At 31.3% G+C, this 18,971-nt stretch overlaps 1 protein-coding gene across 2 annotated transcripts in view; it reads left to right on the top strand.

Annotated features, from left to right (window-relative positions):
- The window catches only part of LOC142320175 (RING finger protein 17-like), a 42,643-nt gene that overhangs the window by 11,495 nt on the left and 12,177 nt on the right, over positions 1-18,971 (top strand). For both annotated transcript variants that reach the window (XM_075357855.1, XM_075357856.1), the window contains exons 4-5: positions 672-825; positions 16,118-16,333. In XM_075357855.1, coding sequence (XP_075213970.1) covers positions 672-825; positions 16,118-16,333 — 370 coding nt within the window. The remainder of the gene's footprint in view (positions 1-671; positions 826-16,117; positions 16,334-18,971) is intronic.

Here is an 18,971-nt window from a genome sequence, read left to right as displayed (position 1 = left end):
CTGGTAAATGTATTACTTTGATTAAATAATGGATTGAATTTGTCCCTAAATGGCAGTATTATTGGTAAATTAGTAAAAAATAGTTGAGTAATTTATTTTTATTTTGTATTACTGTTTTTTTTTTAATTTTATTATTAATAATAGTCTCATAAGTGCTATATAAGAAAATGTATCCAAAATTATACCAATTCATGTTACTATTATCTAGTTATTAGCTAGCTATATTAGGTAGTTTTTTATTAAGCAGATTTTTTTAAAACAAGTTTTTGAAAAATAATTCTATTATTTGTCAGTATGTATTCTATTCTTTACTGTGTATGTGTAGCACATTGATTGAGTAAAATCAATAATATTAAGTAAATGAGTAAATTAAACAACAGAAAATTTTTTAACTATACATTCAATATATTTGTTAAATTATCATTGTCTTAATTTATTAATTAATCAGTTAGCTAGTGAATGTATTATCTTTATACCTAAGATGTATTTTAAATTCTAATACAAGTAGAACATAAAATGTTTTTTGAATATCTCATAAAAAAAACATAAATGTTGTATAAACTTTAGCCACTTGTCTCTTTTTCATTTAAAATATTCATAGTATAGTAAATTCTAGTATATTATTTTTAAGATTTTTTTTGTAGCCGTGATTTTATTTTTTTTATTTTTAGATTGTTTGAAGATATGAACATTTACTATAAATCATCAACACCTACCCGGAGTGAAATCTGGGAAAAGGGTATGATTTGTGCTGTATTTAAAGAAGATGAAGATCAGTGGTTTAGAGGAATTATTGAAGAAAATCTTCCTGAAGACAAATTTCAAGTATACTGTTATAAAGGATATATTAAAATTAAATGTGGTAAATCTTAGTATTTAAATAATGTTTTAAAGAAAACAGCATCATATTTGCTTAGTATCCAGTAATTTAATTTGTATTAGTGTTTGTCATTTATACAGGGTGATTCAAAGAAATGGGAAATTTAAAAAATTAAATAACGTTAATGAAAAGTTTTTTTTTGAAAATGAATTTTATTTCATGTAATTGTACAATTGTTGCCATTTTAGGATACATACATTTTAGTTTATTTTTTAAAGATGACATATTGCAGGTGACCTCCTCTTCTACGTAAACACTCACGAAGTCTCTTCGTTAAATTTTTCATGGTTTGATGTAACATCTCCACTGGAATTTCCGCAATTGCTTCTCGGATCTTTGCCTTCAGTTCTTCCGTTGTAGCAGGTCTACTGTGGAACACTTTGCTTTTAAGGTAACCCACACAAAAAGTAACCGCAAGCTGAGAGATCAGGCGATCTGGAAGGCCATCTAATGTCACCATTTCGTGAAATGACACGTTGTCCAAACAATCGGCGTACAGCTGCCATCGATATTCGTGCAGTATGTGACAATGCTCCGTCTTGTTGAAACCAGGCTGTGTTAAGAATTGGTGGAAATCTCTTTTGTTGTTCCACAACGAAGGTTTCAAGCATGTCTACGTAACGAGCCGACGACACTGTAATCACAAGACCGCTGTCATTCTCAAAAAAATAAGGGCCTATAACACCGTAAGATGACATAGCACACCACACGGTCACTTTCTGGCTGTGCAACGGATGCTGGTGTAGCTGCGTAGGATTTTCTTGTGCCCAGTATCTGAAATTTTGCTTGTTAACAAATCCACTGAGGTGGAAATGCGCCTCGTCTGACATCCACAGTTCGTGAACAAACTGTTAGTTATCATTTATCTTCTGAAGCATTACATTACAGACTTGTGCTCGCACAACTGCATCGTTCGGTTTCAGTTCCTGGATGATCTGCAACTTGTATGGATGGAATTGCAAGTCCTTCACCAACATTCTTCGAACACTTGAACTATGCAATTGTAAAGATGCTGAGAGACGATGGATTGACCGATGTGGACTTCGTGTGACAGCATCTTGTAAAGCTTGAACATTCTGTGGTGTACGGACGGTTCGCTCACGGCCTGGAGGTTTCTTTTTCATTGCCGAACCAGTTTCCTCAAAATTAGATATCCATGTTTTAATTGCTTGTGCTGATGGAACACGGTCGTGGCGTCCCAGATTAAAATGACGGTGAAATTCTCTACACGCGCCCTCCACACTGTCATTGTTTTTGTAAAACGCTTTGATAGCAAATGCACGTTGCGCACCACTCCAAGGATCCATGACAACTAAATGGCAGGTTAGGTTAGTGAGGCTGGCGCCACTTATCAAGTGGTACCAATCACCCACGGCTACCAACCAACTTTCTAAATTTCCTGTTTCTTTGAATCACTCTGTACATACTCAGCGTTCCTTAGAAGGCGGAGGAGTATTTGCAGTATTTTTCATTTTATCTATACAGTATTATTTTTATCAGGTTTACAATATTTTTTCATTGTTTATATTTAAATAAATAAATAAAATTAAAATATAAAACATGAAATAATTTTTTATTTAAACTGTTTAGAAAACTAATAACAGGACCGTCACAGAAACATACTGTACAACATAAAAAGTTATCATCTAATACAGTCATACGGTAAAGGCTAATGCTTGATTATAAATTAAAAAAAGAACATATTTATTTGTATGCATGTGGGTCTTTTTGTTGAAATCTGTTAAAAACACTTTCTTTTTATGGCTATAAACATACTTCTTCAAAAGATGTAAATTTAATAAAATAGTTAAATACTTACGGATTGTTCATTAGTGTGCGGTGTGTGCTGTAGCAATAAAATCCAATTACTACTGTGTATTTGTTTGTATATTATTAAAAACATCATCTGTGTGTTTTTGTGTTGATGTAGCAGTAGCTAAGTGCAGGCGACACTGACTTCTGAGCATCGCTCTACTTGCGTAATTTTAATTCAAGCTTTCACGAGTTCTAAGTATTGTTTTTACATAAAATCATTCCCTGTTCAAGCAAGTTTTATCAGCTTTATTTATTGTGTTGCCCTTAACGCTCGTTGTAGCAGTAACAGATATTTTCACATTTAATTAGATACTCATTAGAATTTAATTACTGTATTATTTATCGTAAGAAAAGTAACTTACATACATCAAAATTTAATTTACATTTATACATTACACTTTCGCTGCCTATCCTTAAAATAACGATAGAATATGTTAAAATTGGCCCAAACTTGAAAATAAGCTCTGTTAAAAAGAGTTATTATTAAAGTGAAAACTTTGTAAATGTAAAAAACACTTGGTATAACGTCATTCAGATTTTATATAAACCGGCAAAAGTACACGAATATTCTAATTTTTTCTGTCTTCCTCTAAAATTGGGGATTCAGGAATAAAAAAATATAGTAGACATAAATAAAGAAGGGAAAATTTCAGAAAATTCAGTCTTAAAAATTTTTACCCTGTAGATAGATTTTTTAATAAAAAGAATATCATCAGTGTTTTGTGCATATACAATCCATGAACTAATTTGAACTCAAAATCCTGTTATAAATGTTTGGCATGATGGCAGATAATCCCCAACAATCCCAAACTAAAAGCCAAAAATCCCTAATTTCATATTCCAACATTTCAATATAAGAGGGACATTCAGTATTTAAAGAGACAAATTGATGTAGAGAAAAAACGATTTATTCAATGACAATGAAACTTACATTACTTTTCAACATAGTCTTCAGCAACATTTATACACTTTTCCCACCATTCTGTGAGCTTTCTGATTCCTGGAACGAAGAAGTCTTTACCTTGTTATTTGAACCATTCATGTACCGCTTTGTTGTTGTCGAACTTCTTGTTGCATAAAAAATCTTATCTCATGCAAGAGAATCACACCTTTTGATAGAGTACTCTTACGTTATCGCCTTGTTGCAGGTCTCACTTTCTGTTGGAGCATGTTAGAATAGTACTCGCTGTTTACAGTACATTGTTCTAAATATTCACTAAAAATTGATCCTTGCAAGTCCCAGAAGACCATCAACATCACTTTACTGGTTGACATATGAGTTTTGAATTTTTTTTGGTGGGCAAATCCCGATGTTTCCACTAAAGACTTTGCCGTTTGGATTCGGGCTCGAAATGGTGTATCCACATTTCATCACATGTTATTATACAATCTAGAAAGCCATTACTTATTGCTTCAAACTGTTCTTTGAGCTCAGAACAAATGCGAATCTGGATGTCTTTACGGGCTTGAGTCAACTGTCTTGGAACCAATCTTCAACACGTTTTTCGATAATTCAACATGTCAGTAATGATTGAATGCGCAGTTCCAACACAAAGTAGCAATTTGGGAAATTTTGACTTGCCCGTCTTCACAATTAAGATCATTTATGCGATTTTGCAGCGCAGTAGTCAAAACTTCAACTGGTATTTCAAAGTGATGGAGATCAGTCACACTTGTTCTGCTGAATTAAACTGTTCCACCCACTAATACATGTTACTGCGATTTAAACACTTTTCACCATACTGTTTCAACATTCTTGAGTAAATTTCCACCTGTTTCACACCTTCTGATAGCAAAAATCCGCTGCATGTTGCTCTTTCAGCATACATGTTTCAAGCATACCTGACCTTCTGAGATCAACAAAATAGGTTATGTTAAGATTAATTATTATCAGACAGGTGATTAAATATGTTTCGAAGGTTGCCAACTAGATCTCAAAAAGATTCATTTTCATTGAATGAACATTGAAATTAATGTTCAGGTGTTACTTCAGAGGATGAATGAGGATGATATGTATGAGTGTAAATGAAGTGCAGTCTTTACAGTCTCGGTTTGACCATTCCTGAGATGTGGGGTTAATTGAAAGCCAACCACCAAAGAACACTGGTATCTATGATCTAGTATTCAAATCCGTATAAAAGTAACTGCCTTTACTAGGACTTGAATGCTGGAACTCTTGATTTCCAAATCAGCTGATTTGGGAAGATGCGTTCACCACTAGACCAACCTGGTGGGTGTCATTGAATGAACCATTTTTTCTCTTCATCAATTTGTCTTATTAATTATTGAATGTCCTGTGTATCCATTAATAGATTTATTAAACACTCTTACTTTTTTCAAAAGTTATTGATAAAATGTTAAAAGCTATACTTAAAATAAAATATAGAGAATGAATTTGAAGTTATGTCACCAAAATACATACCTGTGTAATGTAAATGACACTATTTATGTAATTAAAACCAAACTTACAAATAATTCAAGAACAGAAGATTTTATTTAGTGTAATTACTATCATTCAACCTTGGCTGGTCTAGTGGTGAACGTATCTTTGCAAATCAGCTGATTTGGAAGTTGAGAGTTCCAGCGTTCAAGTCCTACTAAAGGCAGTTACTTTTATATGGATTTGAATACTAGGTAGTGGATACTAATGTTCTTTGGTGGTTGGGTTTCAATTAACCACACATCTCAGAAATGGTCGACCTGAGACTACAAGACTACCCTTCACTTTCATTCATACATATCATCCTAATTCATCCTCTGAAGTAATACCTGATGGTAATTCCCAGAGGCTAAACAGGAAAAAAATTTACTGTTATTCAGTATATATTCCATCAACTCTAATTTGATACTAAAATTTATCTCTTTCATTTGTATGGCATTATAATGTGATGCACATCTGTCTGAAATTTACTCCATGAATTGGATTTCAAATTAGCATTTTATATAACACAAATACTATTATGGGTCATAACTTATTTATTTATAATCCATTCATAAATGACAAATATAAAATAAATGTAATTACATTAATAATAAAAATAAACCTTGTTATTCTGTTGAAACAAGTTAAAACAGTTTTTTTTTTCACATTACTGTAAGTTAAAATAATAACATTGAAACTGATATTTATTATAAATCCTTTACCTTTAATATTTACCATACAATTTTTAATATGTAAAATTAATTTTTATTCTAATCTTATTTTTACTTCAGCTGTGTTACACACAAGGAGATGTACATAAATTAAGGAAAGAAAGAAATTATTAAATATTTGTAGTATTAATTTCATCAACAAATCTATGAAAAATGTGCAAATAAAAGTTTTGTAAAGTATAACTGAAGTGCATAATGATTATATAACTCTTTTTATCTCTCATTTAAGTGATCTTTTTATATGATATCCTAGTAGTATGTTTGAAAACAAATATCTAAAAAAGATGTTAAAATAAAAATATTTTAATAAAAACATTATAAATGACATGAACAGTTAATTACAGTAAATATGGCATCAAAACACGTGATATGGTTACACTGGAAAAATGAACTGAAAGTTTAAAATAAGGTCTAATGAGGACATGCTTGCATTTAACCTAGTAGTCATTATAAAATGTCAGTGGTAAAAATGGAAAGAAAAAGGATAGAGGCCTTTGAAATATAATGTTATTAGAGAATATTAAAATCTTGCAGTATGAATTGAAGTGGTTTTTTAGATAAACAATTTAAGAGAGAGATTTGTGACAGAATCTTGTAAGAGATTGTTAACACGTATTAACATATAAAATAAAAACAACATAAACAAAGTACAACAAACATTCTAAAATAAAATAAATATGATTTATTTTCATTTATTAATTGCTTTTACATCATAGTTTTTTTATTAATTTAGTCATTGAGGGATATATAAAAAGTTAAAAATGTAGAGAAGACAAAGATGAATTATATAAACAGATAAATCAGGTTGTAAGATAGTAAATTATGCTAAGCGTAAACACAAACACAGAAAGGAATGGAGAGAAGCATCTGGTAACTAATAGCATTATTTAAAAAATACATATATGAAATCAAATGAGACACTTATTTAAAAATAAACATACTATCTCCAATGAACAAAGTAACTTAAATTTTTTATATATTAATAATAATAATAATGTATTTAAAACCTTTCCAAAAACTATACTTGTGCAATTATAAGTAAAAATGTATGATCCACCAAATTATTGAAAAGTATGGTTTTGGTAAGTTTGTAGAATTAATAAAATAAGCAGTGTAGTTTTTTATTTCAGTAGAACAAAGAAGTTTAATAAATATGTGAATAGTCTTTTTTATTTCATTTTTTTTACTGATTGTGATATTCTAACTATGTATACATGATACATGTAATTGAATAGAATTTACTAACTGATAGAAGTCTTTGATTGTTTACGTAAAATTCAAAATTGATTTTTAATGATAATTAAAAATGATTCTTAATGCTGATAACAGTAATACTTTACCATTTTCTAGGCTTCCCTGTTGGGTAATTCTCCATTTATTCCTCTCCAAAAAAACATCTTTTAACGTGATTCTTCACTTCATGGCTTTTTTTTACTTTGCAGTCATATCACCTTCCTAGGTCTCAAACCTAAGTCTTCTACTTTCCTCTTCTGTTTCAAAAAATTACCGCTTCCCATTCTGCACTCTTTTCAGATGTCCTGAGCCATTTCGGTTGCTCTTTCTCAAATCTCTTACTGTATAATAAGCTTTTGACATTCTGGTAAAAATTAAATAATTGTCTTGAACTTTTATACCCAATTCTTTCTCTTACTTGCTATCTTCTGCAAATCTTATCCCTAAATATATAATTTCTCTCATTCATTCCAGTCGAATACAATTAATTACGCATAGGCTTTTACCATCATATAACTGTTCCAGTGCATTATTTTTTCTCTCATAATTTTCATTTCTATCTTCTAGATGTGTACTTACATCTTAGTTCTTTTTGAACCTTTTTTCCTTTTATTCCCAGATGATTGTGCTGAACCTGAACCACTTTTTCCCTTTTAGGTCTAGTGGTTAACGAGTCTTCCCAGACTAAGTCTGGGAAGACTCGTTAACCACTAAGTCCTAGTAAAACCAGTTATTTTTACACGGATTTGAATACTAGATCGTGGATACCGGTGTTCTTTGGTGGTTGGGTTTCAATTAACCACACATCTCAGGAATGGTTAAACTGAGAATGTACAAGACTACACTTCATTTACACTCATACATATCATCCTCATTCATCCTCTGAAGAATTATCTAAAAACTGTAGTTACCGGAGGCTAAACAGGAAAAGAAAGAATGAAGGTTGATTACATAAGAATGCTACCTATTGTAATGGGTACCATGATTTGACTTCTGGAAAATTTTGACATATCTTTGCGTTTCACATTCCCAAACTCCAAAACCACCATCAGCTCAAATTATATAACTATATCTATATATTTTTTTTTTCTCACTTTCTTGTGGACACAATAACTGCTGTAATTTTACCCCAATCACTTTCAAATAATTCATAAAATTACTAAAGGTTATTTTTCCTTTATTAATTTATAAGTACAGTATGTGGTAAATTTATTTTTATTCATATTTAGAAAAAATAGAAAGGAGTGTGGAAAATCTGATCAGTATTATGCAGCTTGTAGAGTAGTAAATTTCATAGGTGCTTAATTTTATTAAGATGTGTTGCTTAGAACTGTCAGCTACAAAATGCCAACTAGAGAAGTATCGGCAACCAAGTGATCATTCATCAAAAGGAAAGAGGGATGAGAGATCCCTATATGCACGTGATGGATGCATAGTCACCTTTTTTTTATTAAGAAGTTTAATTATAGTAGACTATTGTTTTGATGCCATATTTAATTATTAATTTATTCACCTTTGAATAATTTAAATTAAATATATTATTATCATTCTAAGCAGCCAGTCTTTATATTCAACTTTTACTTATTCATTATTTATATTTTTATTACCATTTTATATTATGAAAAATTGTTCAATTATTTGAAATATAACTTTGTTACTGTGGGTTTCTAGTATTGTCATGTTTGCTATACATAAAAATATGTTACCAATATATATTTAATAAGTTCAGTAACTTATAATTTAACTGTAATTGTTAGAAATGAATCTGTGGGAGAAAATCCTAACAGCAACAGAATGAACCAAGTGTTACACACTACACATTGAGACAAACAACATAGCTTCTTAACACACTTCCCAAGCTGAGCAAGCTATTCAGTTACTGGTGGTAATATTTCACCACCTATTTCCCCAGTTTTGAAACTTTATTTTTGGATAAACCTTTCTTATATCTTTATATTACTCTCAATTGTCACTTTTTTAATTTTATTTTTATCATTTAGTTTCACATTTCCTTATGTTAATAGAATTTGTTTAACATAAGATATATTGATTTTCTATAGAAATTATTTTAAGTCTGGCAAAGTTTTAAGGATAGTTTATTTCAAGTTTTAAAGTGAAAATTGTAAGTGCTTTGAATAAATTAAAATATTTATTGTTAAGTCAGTAATTTAAATATTTTTTTTTAATATAATAAAGTTTTTAACATTTGTATTATCTATAGAGATAAAATAAAAAATAATAAAGTGTTAATTATAAAAATATTATAATTAATTACACAATTGGATTAACTAAATTAATATTTAATATTCATTCAATTGGATTGGTGATAAAAATAATATTAAATGGAACATAGACTTATAAATATTTCTTATATCATTAGTTATTAAATATCTTTTTTAAAGAAAAGTTACAATTTAGCTTAACTTTTGGAAATTTTGCATATTTTTAGCAAATGGAAATTTAACTGTCCTTAAAACATTCATAATAAATCATCTACTATTAAAAAGCAGCTTTATTATTCATAATACTTTTCAAATCATTGTTCTAGGCATAAGCTAGTTAAATTGGGGCAATGGAAGCAAGTATAACTGGGTCTAGTTGTTCTTTCTTTCTGCCATACATTTTTTACTGTCTCTTTATTTTCTTGTTTTACTTGTAGGAAGGAAGGTGGATAAGTGCAGTTCTTGATTAATCTTAGGTTTCTTTACTAGTGTTACATCTAGGTCTGATAACAAGAACTCACAGGCTGCTATACAGAAATCCTGTAATTTTGTTTACGTACCACTGAATTTGTTGTATAAATTATGGCCATGTATGACTATAATATGAAATATGTGAATAACCAAATGTTTATATCATCTAAGAGAATTAGAAGAATAGGAGTAATAATCTAACATTTTGTCTTGTCTCTTGACCCCTTTCATGTATTTATAAAACTCATAAATCATTTCAGTGATTACTATAGTCTTGTCTCATTTATTTTCAGGTTCACTTCCACTCGAAAGTAAAACATCTATTTATGTGTAATTAGTGCTAGAATTATTGAGCCCTATGAGTAGAGACTAAATTCTATAAAATTAAATTATGAATAAACTAAATTATGTAATATCTCAATACAAAAATGTTTATTTGCTTATAAAGGTTGCCTGCAACAAATTATTTTTTAAAATTTTATTCATAGTAAGGCATCCAAAGTAAGAAAAATTACCAATTGTGCTCTCGATTCTGTAAGATTATTATTAATGAGCCACATATATTTCTCAGCAGTTAAGGTAATACATGAAACACAATAAAGGAAAAATACCTAGTTGTCAAAAATGGCTCATTAAACTTCACGTTTCATTTTGTGTAAATTTTAAAAAAGTTACTGGTTTAATGAATCTAGACGTATATGCAGAAATTACTAGAAATTTTTCAAACTGAAAGAAAGACATGCTTTTTTACAGGTAAACAGGTCTGATGTCTACCAAACCAAAAATTAGTTTATGTAAAGGAACATTCAATTGATATCTTCCCTAAAAAATAGAATTATCAGATGGATGAGTGTTGGGTAAAGTTAAAAAATAAAAAAAACACACAGCTAGTATTTGCCAAAAGAAATTGGACTTTAATTATGTAAAACAACTGAACTTATGTTAAAGCATAACCTTAAATTGAATGAAATTATGAACTAAACATAACTTAATTTCACATAAGAAATATCAACTGAAATCAGCAAATCAGTAATAATATTATTAAAATGAGATTTACAATTATAAACTTAGAAAAACCAAACATCAATAGACATAATATAACTGGAAAACTATTGCATTACTGACAAATGCTGTAATATTGAAAAATTAGTAATGAACAAATGTCATAACCTTAGAAAAATAAATTAAAGTAAATCTTGATTGGCATTGGCCTTTCCTGATTTATGAACCACAAACTTAACGTTAAATAATGTAAAAATGTAATTTTAGTTGACGTAGAAAAATACACAATAATATTACAGTACAAAAGAATTAATTACAATATAATCACACTGAACTTAATTGAGCACATGAAATGGGTTGCAGCTGAATTGACAGCCTTCTGTAAGTGACCTGTCGTGACTGTACTGAAGTGAAATTGAAACTTGAACGGCATAGGTAGGATGAACTGAATGTTCCACAAATTTGAATGATAACATAAAGGTTTAACGTAATGAGTAAAGAAAAACTGAACTTGCCTGTAGCACACAGATATTTGCCAGAGATGACCTCGTAACAGCAAGTACGGAAGAATACCTCTGTAGTCCTGGGCGTAGTCCGCACGGTGAGTCAGGAATACAGCGGCGTGATGTGGTTTAGTGGTAGAGTGAGGCGCGGAATCTCAAATGTGTTGTGATGAGTTTGAAATTCTGCTTGAGCGTGAATGTTAACACAGATTTTGCAGGAGAGTATTGCCCGAGGCGACTGCAGTGGTGAGATGTTGGAGGTACTCTGCCGAAAAGATGGCGAAAAAAGGCGGGGGTAACCAGAACCAGGTAGTGGACAGGATATTGTGTGTGTGTATATTAGTAAGAGGACGAAAAGATAACGGGTGTTTGAAAAGGTTAGCCAGAAATAACTCGATAGAATAATGGGCGCGGTCGCTAAGGATGACGGGGGGAGGGTCGAATACAATAACAATAATAGAGACAGGTGGACTTTACGGACCCAGTAATACGAAACCAAGTGGAATTCAAACATTCCTTGTAACAAAGCAACGGGACCTACCCTAGCTGTGAATTCGTAGAAATAACGGAAAAACTTTATGCCAGAATGGCGTAAACATACTGGGGGGCGAGCGAGCAGAATCATGAAGAGAAGACCAGAGGAGGAATCTTGTTTCCAGGAGGAGTGATGAAACCAGAAGAGAGTTTGATACGGATGACACGGAAGATACCATCCTTACCAGGAAATGTTTCCGAGATGACACCAATGGGTTTTTCGGGAAGTCCAAGGATTGGAGATCCGAAAAGGAAGTGTCCAGGGGAAAGCGTGCAGGATTCTTCAGCAGGGTCCGATGAAAGAGAAGTTAGAGGTCGGCTATTCATAATTGCCTCAATACGGGCGAAAATTGTGCAAAAATTCTTCAAAGGTGAAGGGGGCGTCACCGAAGGTTCGATGTAGTAACGTTTTGGCCGATTTGACAGCGGCTTCCCACAGACCACCGAAGTTGGGAGCATAAGGTGGATTAAAAATGCCAAGTGACGCCTTGGGACGACAGATTGGTTGAGATTTGATCTTGGGGATTGGCAAGGAGATTCGAAACTTCCCTTAAATGCCTCGAAGCGCCGACGAAATTTGTACCATTGTCCGAGTACACTGTATGAGGTCGGCCTAAAGCGTTGGAAGGATGCGAGGAAGGCTTGAGTGGATAGATCAGAAACAAATTTCAAATGCACAGCTTTGGTGGACAAACATTTAAAGATACACAAATATCCCTTTTGGATTTTGCCGTTTCGTAAATTAGAAGATTTATAAGGGAAGGGTCCGGCAAAGTCAGTGTCTACAGCAGAGAAGGCCCGTTGAGGAATGACACGATCAGCAGGAAGATCAGCCATGATTGGTTGGGTTGAGAAGGGTCTGAAGCGTTGCCAAGTCAAACAGTTTTTAATGGCTTGACGAATTACAGTGTGTGCAGATATGACCCAAAAACGTTGCGCGACGAGTGCTTGGGTGTGTCGAGGACCACAGTGCATGCCATCGAGATGATGTTTTCTGATGAGAAGTTTGGATAAATTGGAAGTTTTGGGCAGTAACAGCTGATGTTTTGAATCATAGGCCAGTGACGACTGTTGACGTCCACCAACGCGAATTAAGTGGTTGTTGTCATATCTAGAAATCAAAATGTCATAAGCGACTTGATAATTTTCCGCAGAAATTGGCAGAGATTCAATTAATAGGAGCGCATTACCAGATAAATGTGTCCTTAGAATTTGCAGTTTTTGTTCAGAAGATAACTGTGAATTTTCATGGACGGAACCTTTGAACAGATTGTGAAAATTTATCCAGTCGTGGAAATTTCCAGAAAAAATGGGAATTTTGAATTTCGGAGTCTCTAATAAGGAATGAAAGACTGGTTTGATATTCTGTTTTAAATCGGGAGTTTCTGATTCTACACGTTTAATGGGACAAAACAATGAATCCCATTCGGTGCTGATTAAATTTATATCACAAATTTCTGACTGGTTTTTTATTTCTGAGTTATTGACAAGAATTTCATCGAGGATGCCATAAAACTGTTGATCGAGGGCTTTGATATCATCAAATTGTTTACTAGATACGGAAATTCCGTGAAAGTTGACGATTCTCCTGAGTTTGTTAACACGAAGCTGCGCTTTGGCTAACAGCGCAGCGTTAGCTGAAATGATGGTGGCCTGAGCACGAGTCATGTTGTGCATTAAGTTTACAATAAATATTTAAATAGTAAGATTAAATACAATATGAAATACCACTCTTAAAAATAACAACTTAATTACACAACAATACTATAAAATCAGAAAGAATTTTTTATCAGAGAATTAATACATACGATAATCGTTATATTAAATTATCACAAGCAATAATTAATTATATAATTACTGTAATTAGTAGTTGTTTACAACTTTCATGAAATCATTACTTTCAGTAACATGCTTAAAAACAATACAATATAAGATATTCTAAATTTGAAAGAACAATTTAAAGTATTTATATAATAGAAAAAGTTTAGATCAAAAATGTTTGAAAGAGATTTTATGACAAAAAATTTACTTTAAGAAATGTAGTATGAACTGTAAATCCGGAATGATATCCGGCAGCCGGAGGACCAAAAACAACTAGCTATGTTGGGTAAAGTTAAAAAATAAAAAAAACACACAGCTAGTATTTGCCAAAAGAAATTGGACTTTAATTATGTAAAACAACTGAACTTATGTTAAAGCATAACCTTAAATTGAATGAAATTATGAACTAAACATAACTTAATTTCACATAAGAAATATCAACTGAAATCAGCAAATCAGTAATAATATTATTAAAATGAGATTTACAATTATAAACTTAGAAAAACCAAACATCAATAGACATAATATAACTGGAAAACTATTGCATTACTGACAAATGCTGTAATATTGAAAAATTAGTAATGAACAAATGTCATAACCTTAGAAAAATAAATTAAAGTAAATCTTGATTGGCATTGGCCTTTCCTGATTTATGAACCACAAACTTAACGTTAAATAATGTAAAAATGTAATTTTAGTTGACGTAGAAAAATACACAATAATATTACAGTACAAAAGAATTAATTACAATATAATCACACTGAACTTAATTGAGCACATGAAATGGGTTGCAGCTGAATTGACAGCCTTCTGTAAGTGACCTGTCGTGACTGTACTGAAGTGAAATTGAAACTTGAACGGCATAGGTAGGATGAACTGAATGTTCCACAAATTTGAATGATAACATAAAGGTTTAACGTAATGAGTAAAGAAAAACTGAACTTGCCTGTAGCACACAGATATTTGCCAGAGATGACCTCGTAACAGCAAGTACGGAAGAATACCTCTGTAGTCCTGGGCGTAGTCCGCACGGTGAGTCAGGAATACAGCGGCGTGATGTGGTTTAGTGGTAGAGTGAGGCGCGGAATCTCAAATGTGTTGTGATGAGTTTGAAATTCTGCTTGAGCGTGAATGTTAACACAGATTTTGCAGGAGAGTATTGCCCGAGGCGACTGCAGTGGTGAGATGTTGGAGGTACTCTGCCGAAAAGATGGCGAAAAAAGGCGGGGGTAACCAGAACCAGGTAGTGGACAGGATATTGTGTGTGTGTATATTAGTAAGAGGACGAAAAGATAACGGGTGTTTGAAAAGGTTAGCCAGAAATAACTCGATAGAATAATGGGCGCGGTCGCTAAGGATGACGGGGGGAGGGTCGAATACAATAACAATAATAGAGACAGGTGGACTTTACGGACCCAGTAATACGAAACCAAGTGGAATTCAAACATTCCTTGTAACAAAGCAACGGGACCTACCCTAGCTGTGAATTCGTAGAAATAACGGAAAAACTTTATGCCAGAATGGCGTAAACAATGAGTAATATGGGAGAGAGAGTGAAAACAATTGAAAAATTGCAGAATCAAGTAAATATGTTTATATTCTTTGTTGAATAAACAAAGTACTTTAGCACTTGTTGTAACTGTTAAATGTTATAGTGGGAGGTATTACAAATTTTATATAAATATAAAAAGATTTATTAAGAGATATAAATTAATTGAAATATTTAGATATACACAAGGAAAATATGGCTGCCTTAGATAAGCATGTATATTGCTAAGAGATATATGAGCGTATGGTTTTACTATCCTTGAGAAATAATTTCATTAGGTGATATTTAAACAGGAGGTATGGAAGATTAGAGAATAATTCAAAACACTATACAACAGAATAATAAAAATACATAAGTGACATTACAAGATAAGCAAATCTAATTACATATTTTATTAATATTTTCTGTATTTTTTATTTAAAATTTGGTATAATATTATTTATTTTTGGAGAAAAATAAATGCGAATTCCCAATATTAATAAAAGCTAATTTATTAATATTATGGTCATTTTAATATTTCCTATTTAATTGTAATTTAATAATTTTCTATTAAATTAATTTTTGTTGAAGTTAATTATAGTTTTATTTATGCTCGTAAATATTAACTACTGTTTATTATGAACACTACCAATTAAAAAGAAATTCAGGAAGTTTTAATAACTAAGTTTTAATTTTGTTTCTTTCTTAAATTTTTTTGTTTCTTTCTTCTGTTTATAGTCATTTATTGAGTTTTCCACATTCTATTATTTTAAAGAAATAGCATAAAAATTATGCTATTAAAGAATAATTTAAGAGATAATGATTTACTACTCATCATTGATATTACTACATTATAAGTTTTCAAAATTTCAGTGTATTGCTTTACTTGTATATTTTATTAGTATTAGAAGTATGCCACTTTTCTCAAGTAACTTACTAAAATATCTCATTTTAGGTATTGTTAAAGGACATAGCGGTTACTGTTGCTGTAAATTCATCATGTCTTGCGACTCTTGTGGATGATTTTTGCAGTGTGAGAGATGGTGCTTTTAAATGTCATTTGGCAGGGATTGTTGCTGCTGGTGGACAAAAAACATGGCCTGGAATTGCCATTGAAGTCTTTGAAGAACACCTTGAGGAAGCTAATAATAAAATTTTCTTCTCTCAGAAAGTAAATATGTGCATACATATTTTTTAGTTTCTTTATCGCACTTAAAAGTTAAAGATTTCTTTTAATGTGCTTAAATTTTTTGAATATTTTTCTTTAACTCTACACATCAGAGTGATTATGAAGAAGCTCAATTGACATACTTAACTTAGCCAACTTAGTTCTCTAAATTAGCGTGTCCAAAAACTTGTTTAAAAACATTTTTGAATTTTTGTAGAATTAACTCTAGGGTGGTGGGCAGAAAAAGTTACAAAAACAATTGGGCTAAGTCTGTTCGACCCTAGAAATAAATTAATTAAAAGTAAAATTAATTAAAAAAAAAATTAGTGCCTACTGAGATACAAGATTTCATAAGATAATATTGATTATTTCATTTTGAAAAGGTTTTAATTGTTTTTAAGAAAATTTAAAAATATATTGGTTTTTATTGTAAGTATTTTGAAAAAAATTATTTATTTAAAAAATAAAAATCGTATTCTAATATCTTTTAAGTGCATATTTACGAAGGTAATAATGTAAGGTTTAATTTGACTTAGATTAGAAGAGAAATGCATGATAAATAAACAGGATACTTATCGGTAAATTCTTTACTTTTCAAAACATTCTTCATACACACACACACACACACACACACACACACACACACATCAAAAATCTAAACTTCTCCAAAGATATAGTTGCTCTAAAAGTTTTTACCCCAATCCCATCAGTATTCCAAAACTTTAATGTTCATTTTACTTTCATACAGAGCTCCAGCTATGTACAGCAGTCCAAAATAAGGTTTTATTTTTTCATGTTTTTTAGTCTAGCCATATGTGTATCACTTTGGTAATTTTATTTAATGGAGTCAATAAGAATATTTGTAGATTCGATTATTAATCAAGGGTTCACTGAAAAACAGTTACCACAATTCTGGTGTGTGTGTTTGTTCATTGCATGTCTTGCATTCACTGCCAGGTAAATGCTTGGAGATTATGATGTGCCACCTAGTTCTGACATTTGCAGGAAAATGTTTTTCTTCCATTTGATTTTTTATCTCTACCCAAATAGAAGCATAGTGGCATCGTACCTGATTCTGCATCAATAGCATGGCCAAAGTGGGTGTGGGAACGCTAGAAATGGAAGGCACTTATGGTTCTGCAGTTTCTATTTTGCCATCACTAAGTTCACATTCACTATTGCTATCACGGTCAGTAAATTGTTTGAATTCTGAATCATCAACTTCACTTAAATCGTCATAAAAATCTGTCCAACTTTAATATTAGAATTTTTTTTATGATATCGCCACATAAGCTTTAAGGTTGTGTGTGGGATATGGAAATGTAGCATATGAAAAATGCCATGCTGACCGAGATTCAAACCCAGGACCTTTGGATGAAAGGCCGAGATGTTACCATTCAATGGCCAGCAATTTTATTTTCAAAGTTTATCAAAACATTGATAGAGGTTATACTAATCACAGTACATTACACAACTGGCTAAAATTGCATATAGAACACTAAAATACTATGTTTTACACAGACTAAAATTAGTAATGAGAATGGTTGGCTAGGTCTGTCACAACCACACGCAACTTATTGTTGTTTACTTTGAAATTATTATTTATTGTTATTACTTTTATATAAGTTACACTTGCTATTTACTGTGAATTGTTATTCACAGACTGATGTGATGAGTTGCTGAATTGTGACATTAGAGGCCTCTTGAGGGTGTTTTGGGAAGGTACATGAGAGCTCAATTAAAAATAATAACTTTTAGTAGAAAAATAGTTAAAAATCAAAACTGCTGGGTTTTAGAGACCCGGCTTGACCATTCTAGTGTTAAACTGATTGATTCTTGCATTTAAAACTAAACGGACATATCTGAAGTTTTCAGATGTAACTTTTTTATTAATGTAGATATATTAAGAATTCAATTTATTCATTTTGTTATAAACTTCTTTATTATGTACATGTTTGTAGTTTAATGCAAGTTTAAATTATAAAATGGTGGATTGATTCTAGTCTTAATAAATTTATTTACATTTGGCATATTAAATTAACTTTTGTATAGGCTTAAAAAATTGTATACTTTTTAGAATTCATAATTATACAGCTTCATCATTAGTCTCATCAGATTCTTCGAAAATGACAATAATTCTATTTCACTTTGCAAACAGTCTTAGTTATTATCTTTTAATGTCTATCTTGTTAGCATGTACACAATACCCAAGCTATACTCCAGAATTTATCTCTAAATATTTGGTAAACCAGTTCCACTACTGAAGTCAAAATATGTAGTTGAGAACACAATACGGTAGAATATGTAGATTTTAATAGAGTCCATTTCAGATCAAGAGGTAGATTATTGCTGTAAACAGGTATCCTTCTTCGGAACAAAGTGATTGATTGGTTGCAATATTAATATAATTTTTAACATGACAGCCTTTCTAGGGCTTTCACAGCTAAAGGCAGATGCAATAAATTATAGTATTCTATTGTACAAAGTACCTTGTTTTATTTAAGAAACCTATTCAGTTATACATTCTATTTTATGTTCACAGCTGAAGACAGAGTATTCCAACCGAGTTTTGTTCCCTAGTTTTTCCATATCAGCTCTGATGTATATTCAGATTACTACCATATTTCTAAGCGTCATGTAA

The sequence above is a fragment of the Lycorma delicatula genome, chromosome 2, assembly GCF_047948215.1.
Source record: "Lycorma delicatula isolate Av1 chromosome 2, ASM4794821v1, whole genome shotgun sequence".
Lineage (NCBI taxonomy): Eukaryota > Metazoa > Arthropoda > Insecta > Hemiptera > Fulgoridae > Lycorma > Lycorma delicatula.
Note: the sequence above shows the minus strand (reverse complement) of the source record. Positions and strands in the feature narration are given on the sequence as shown.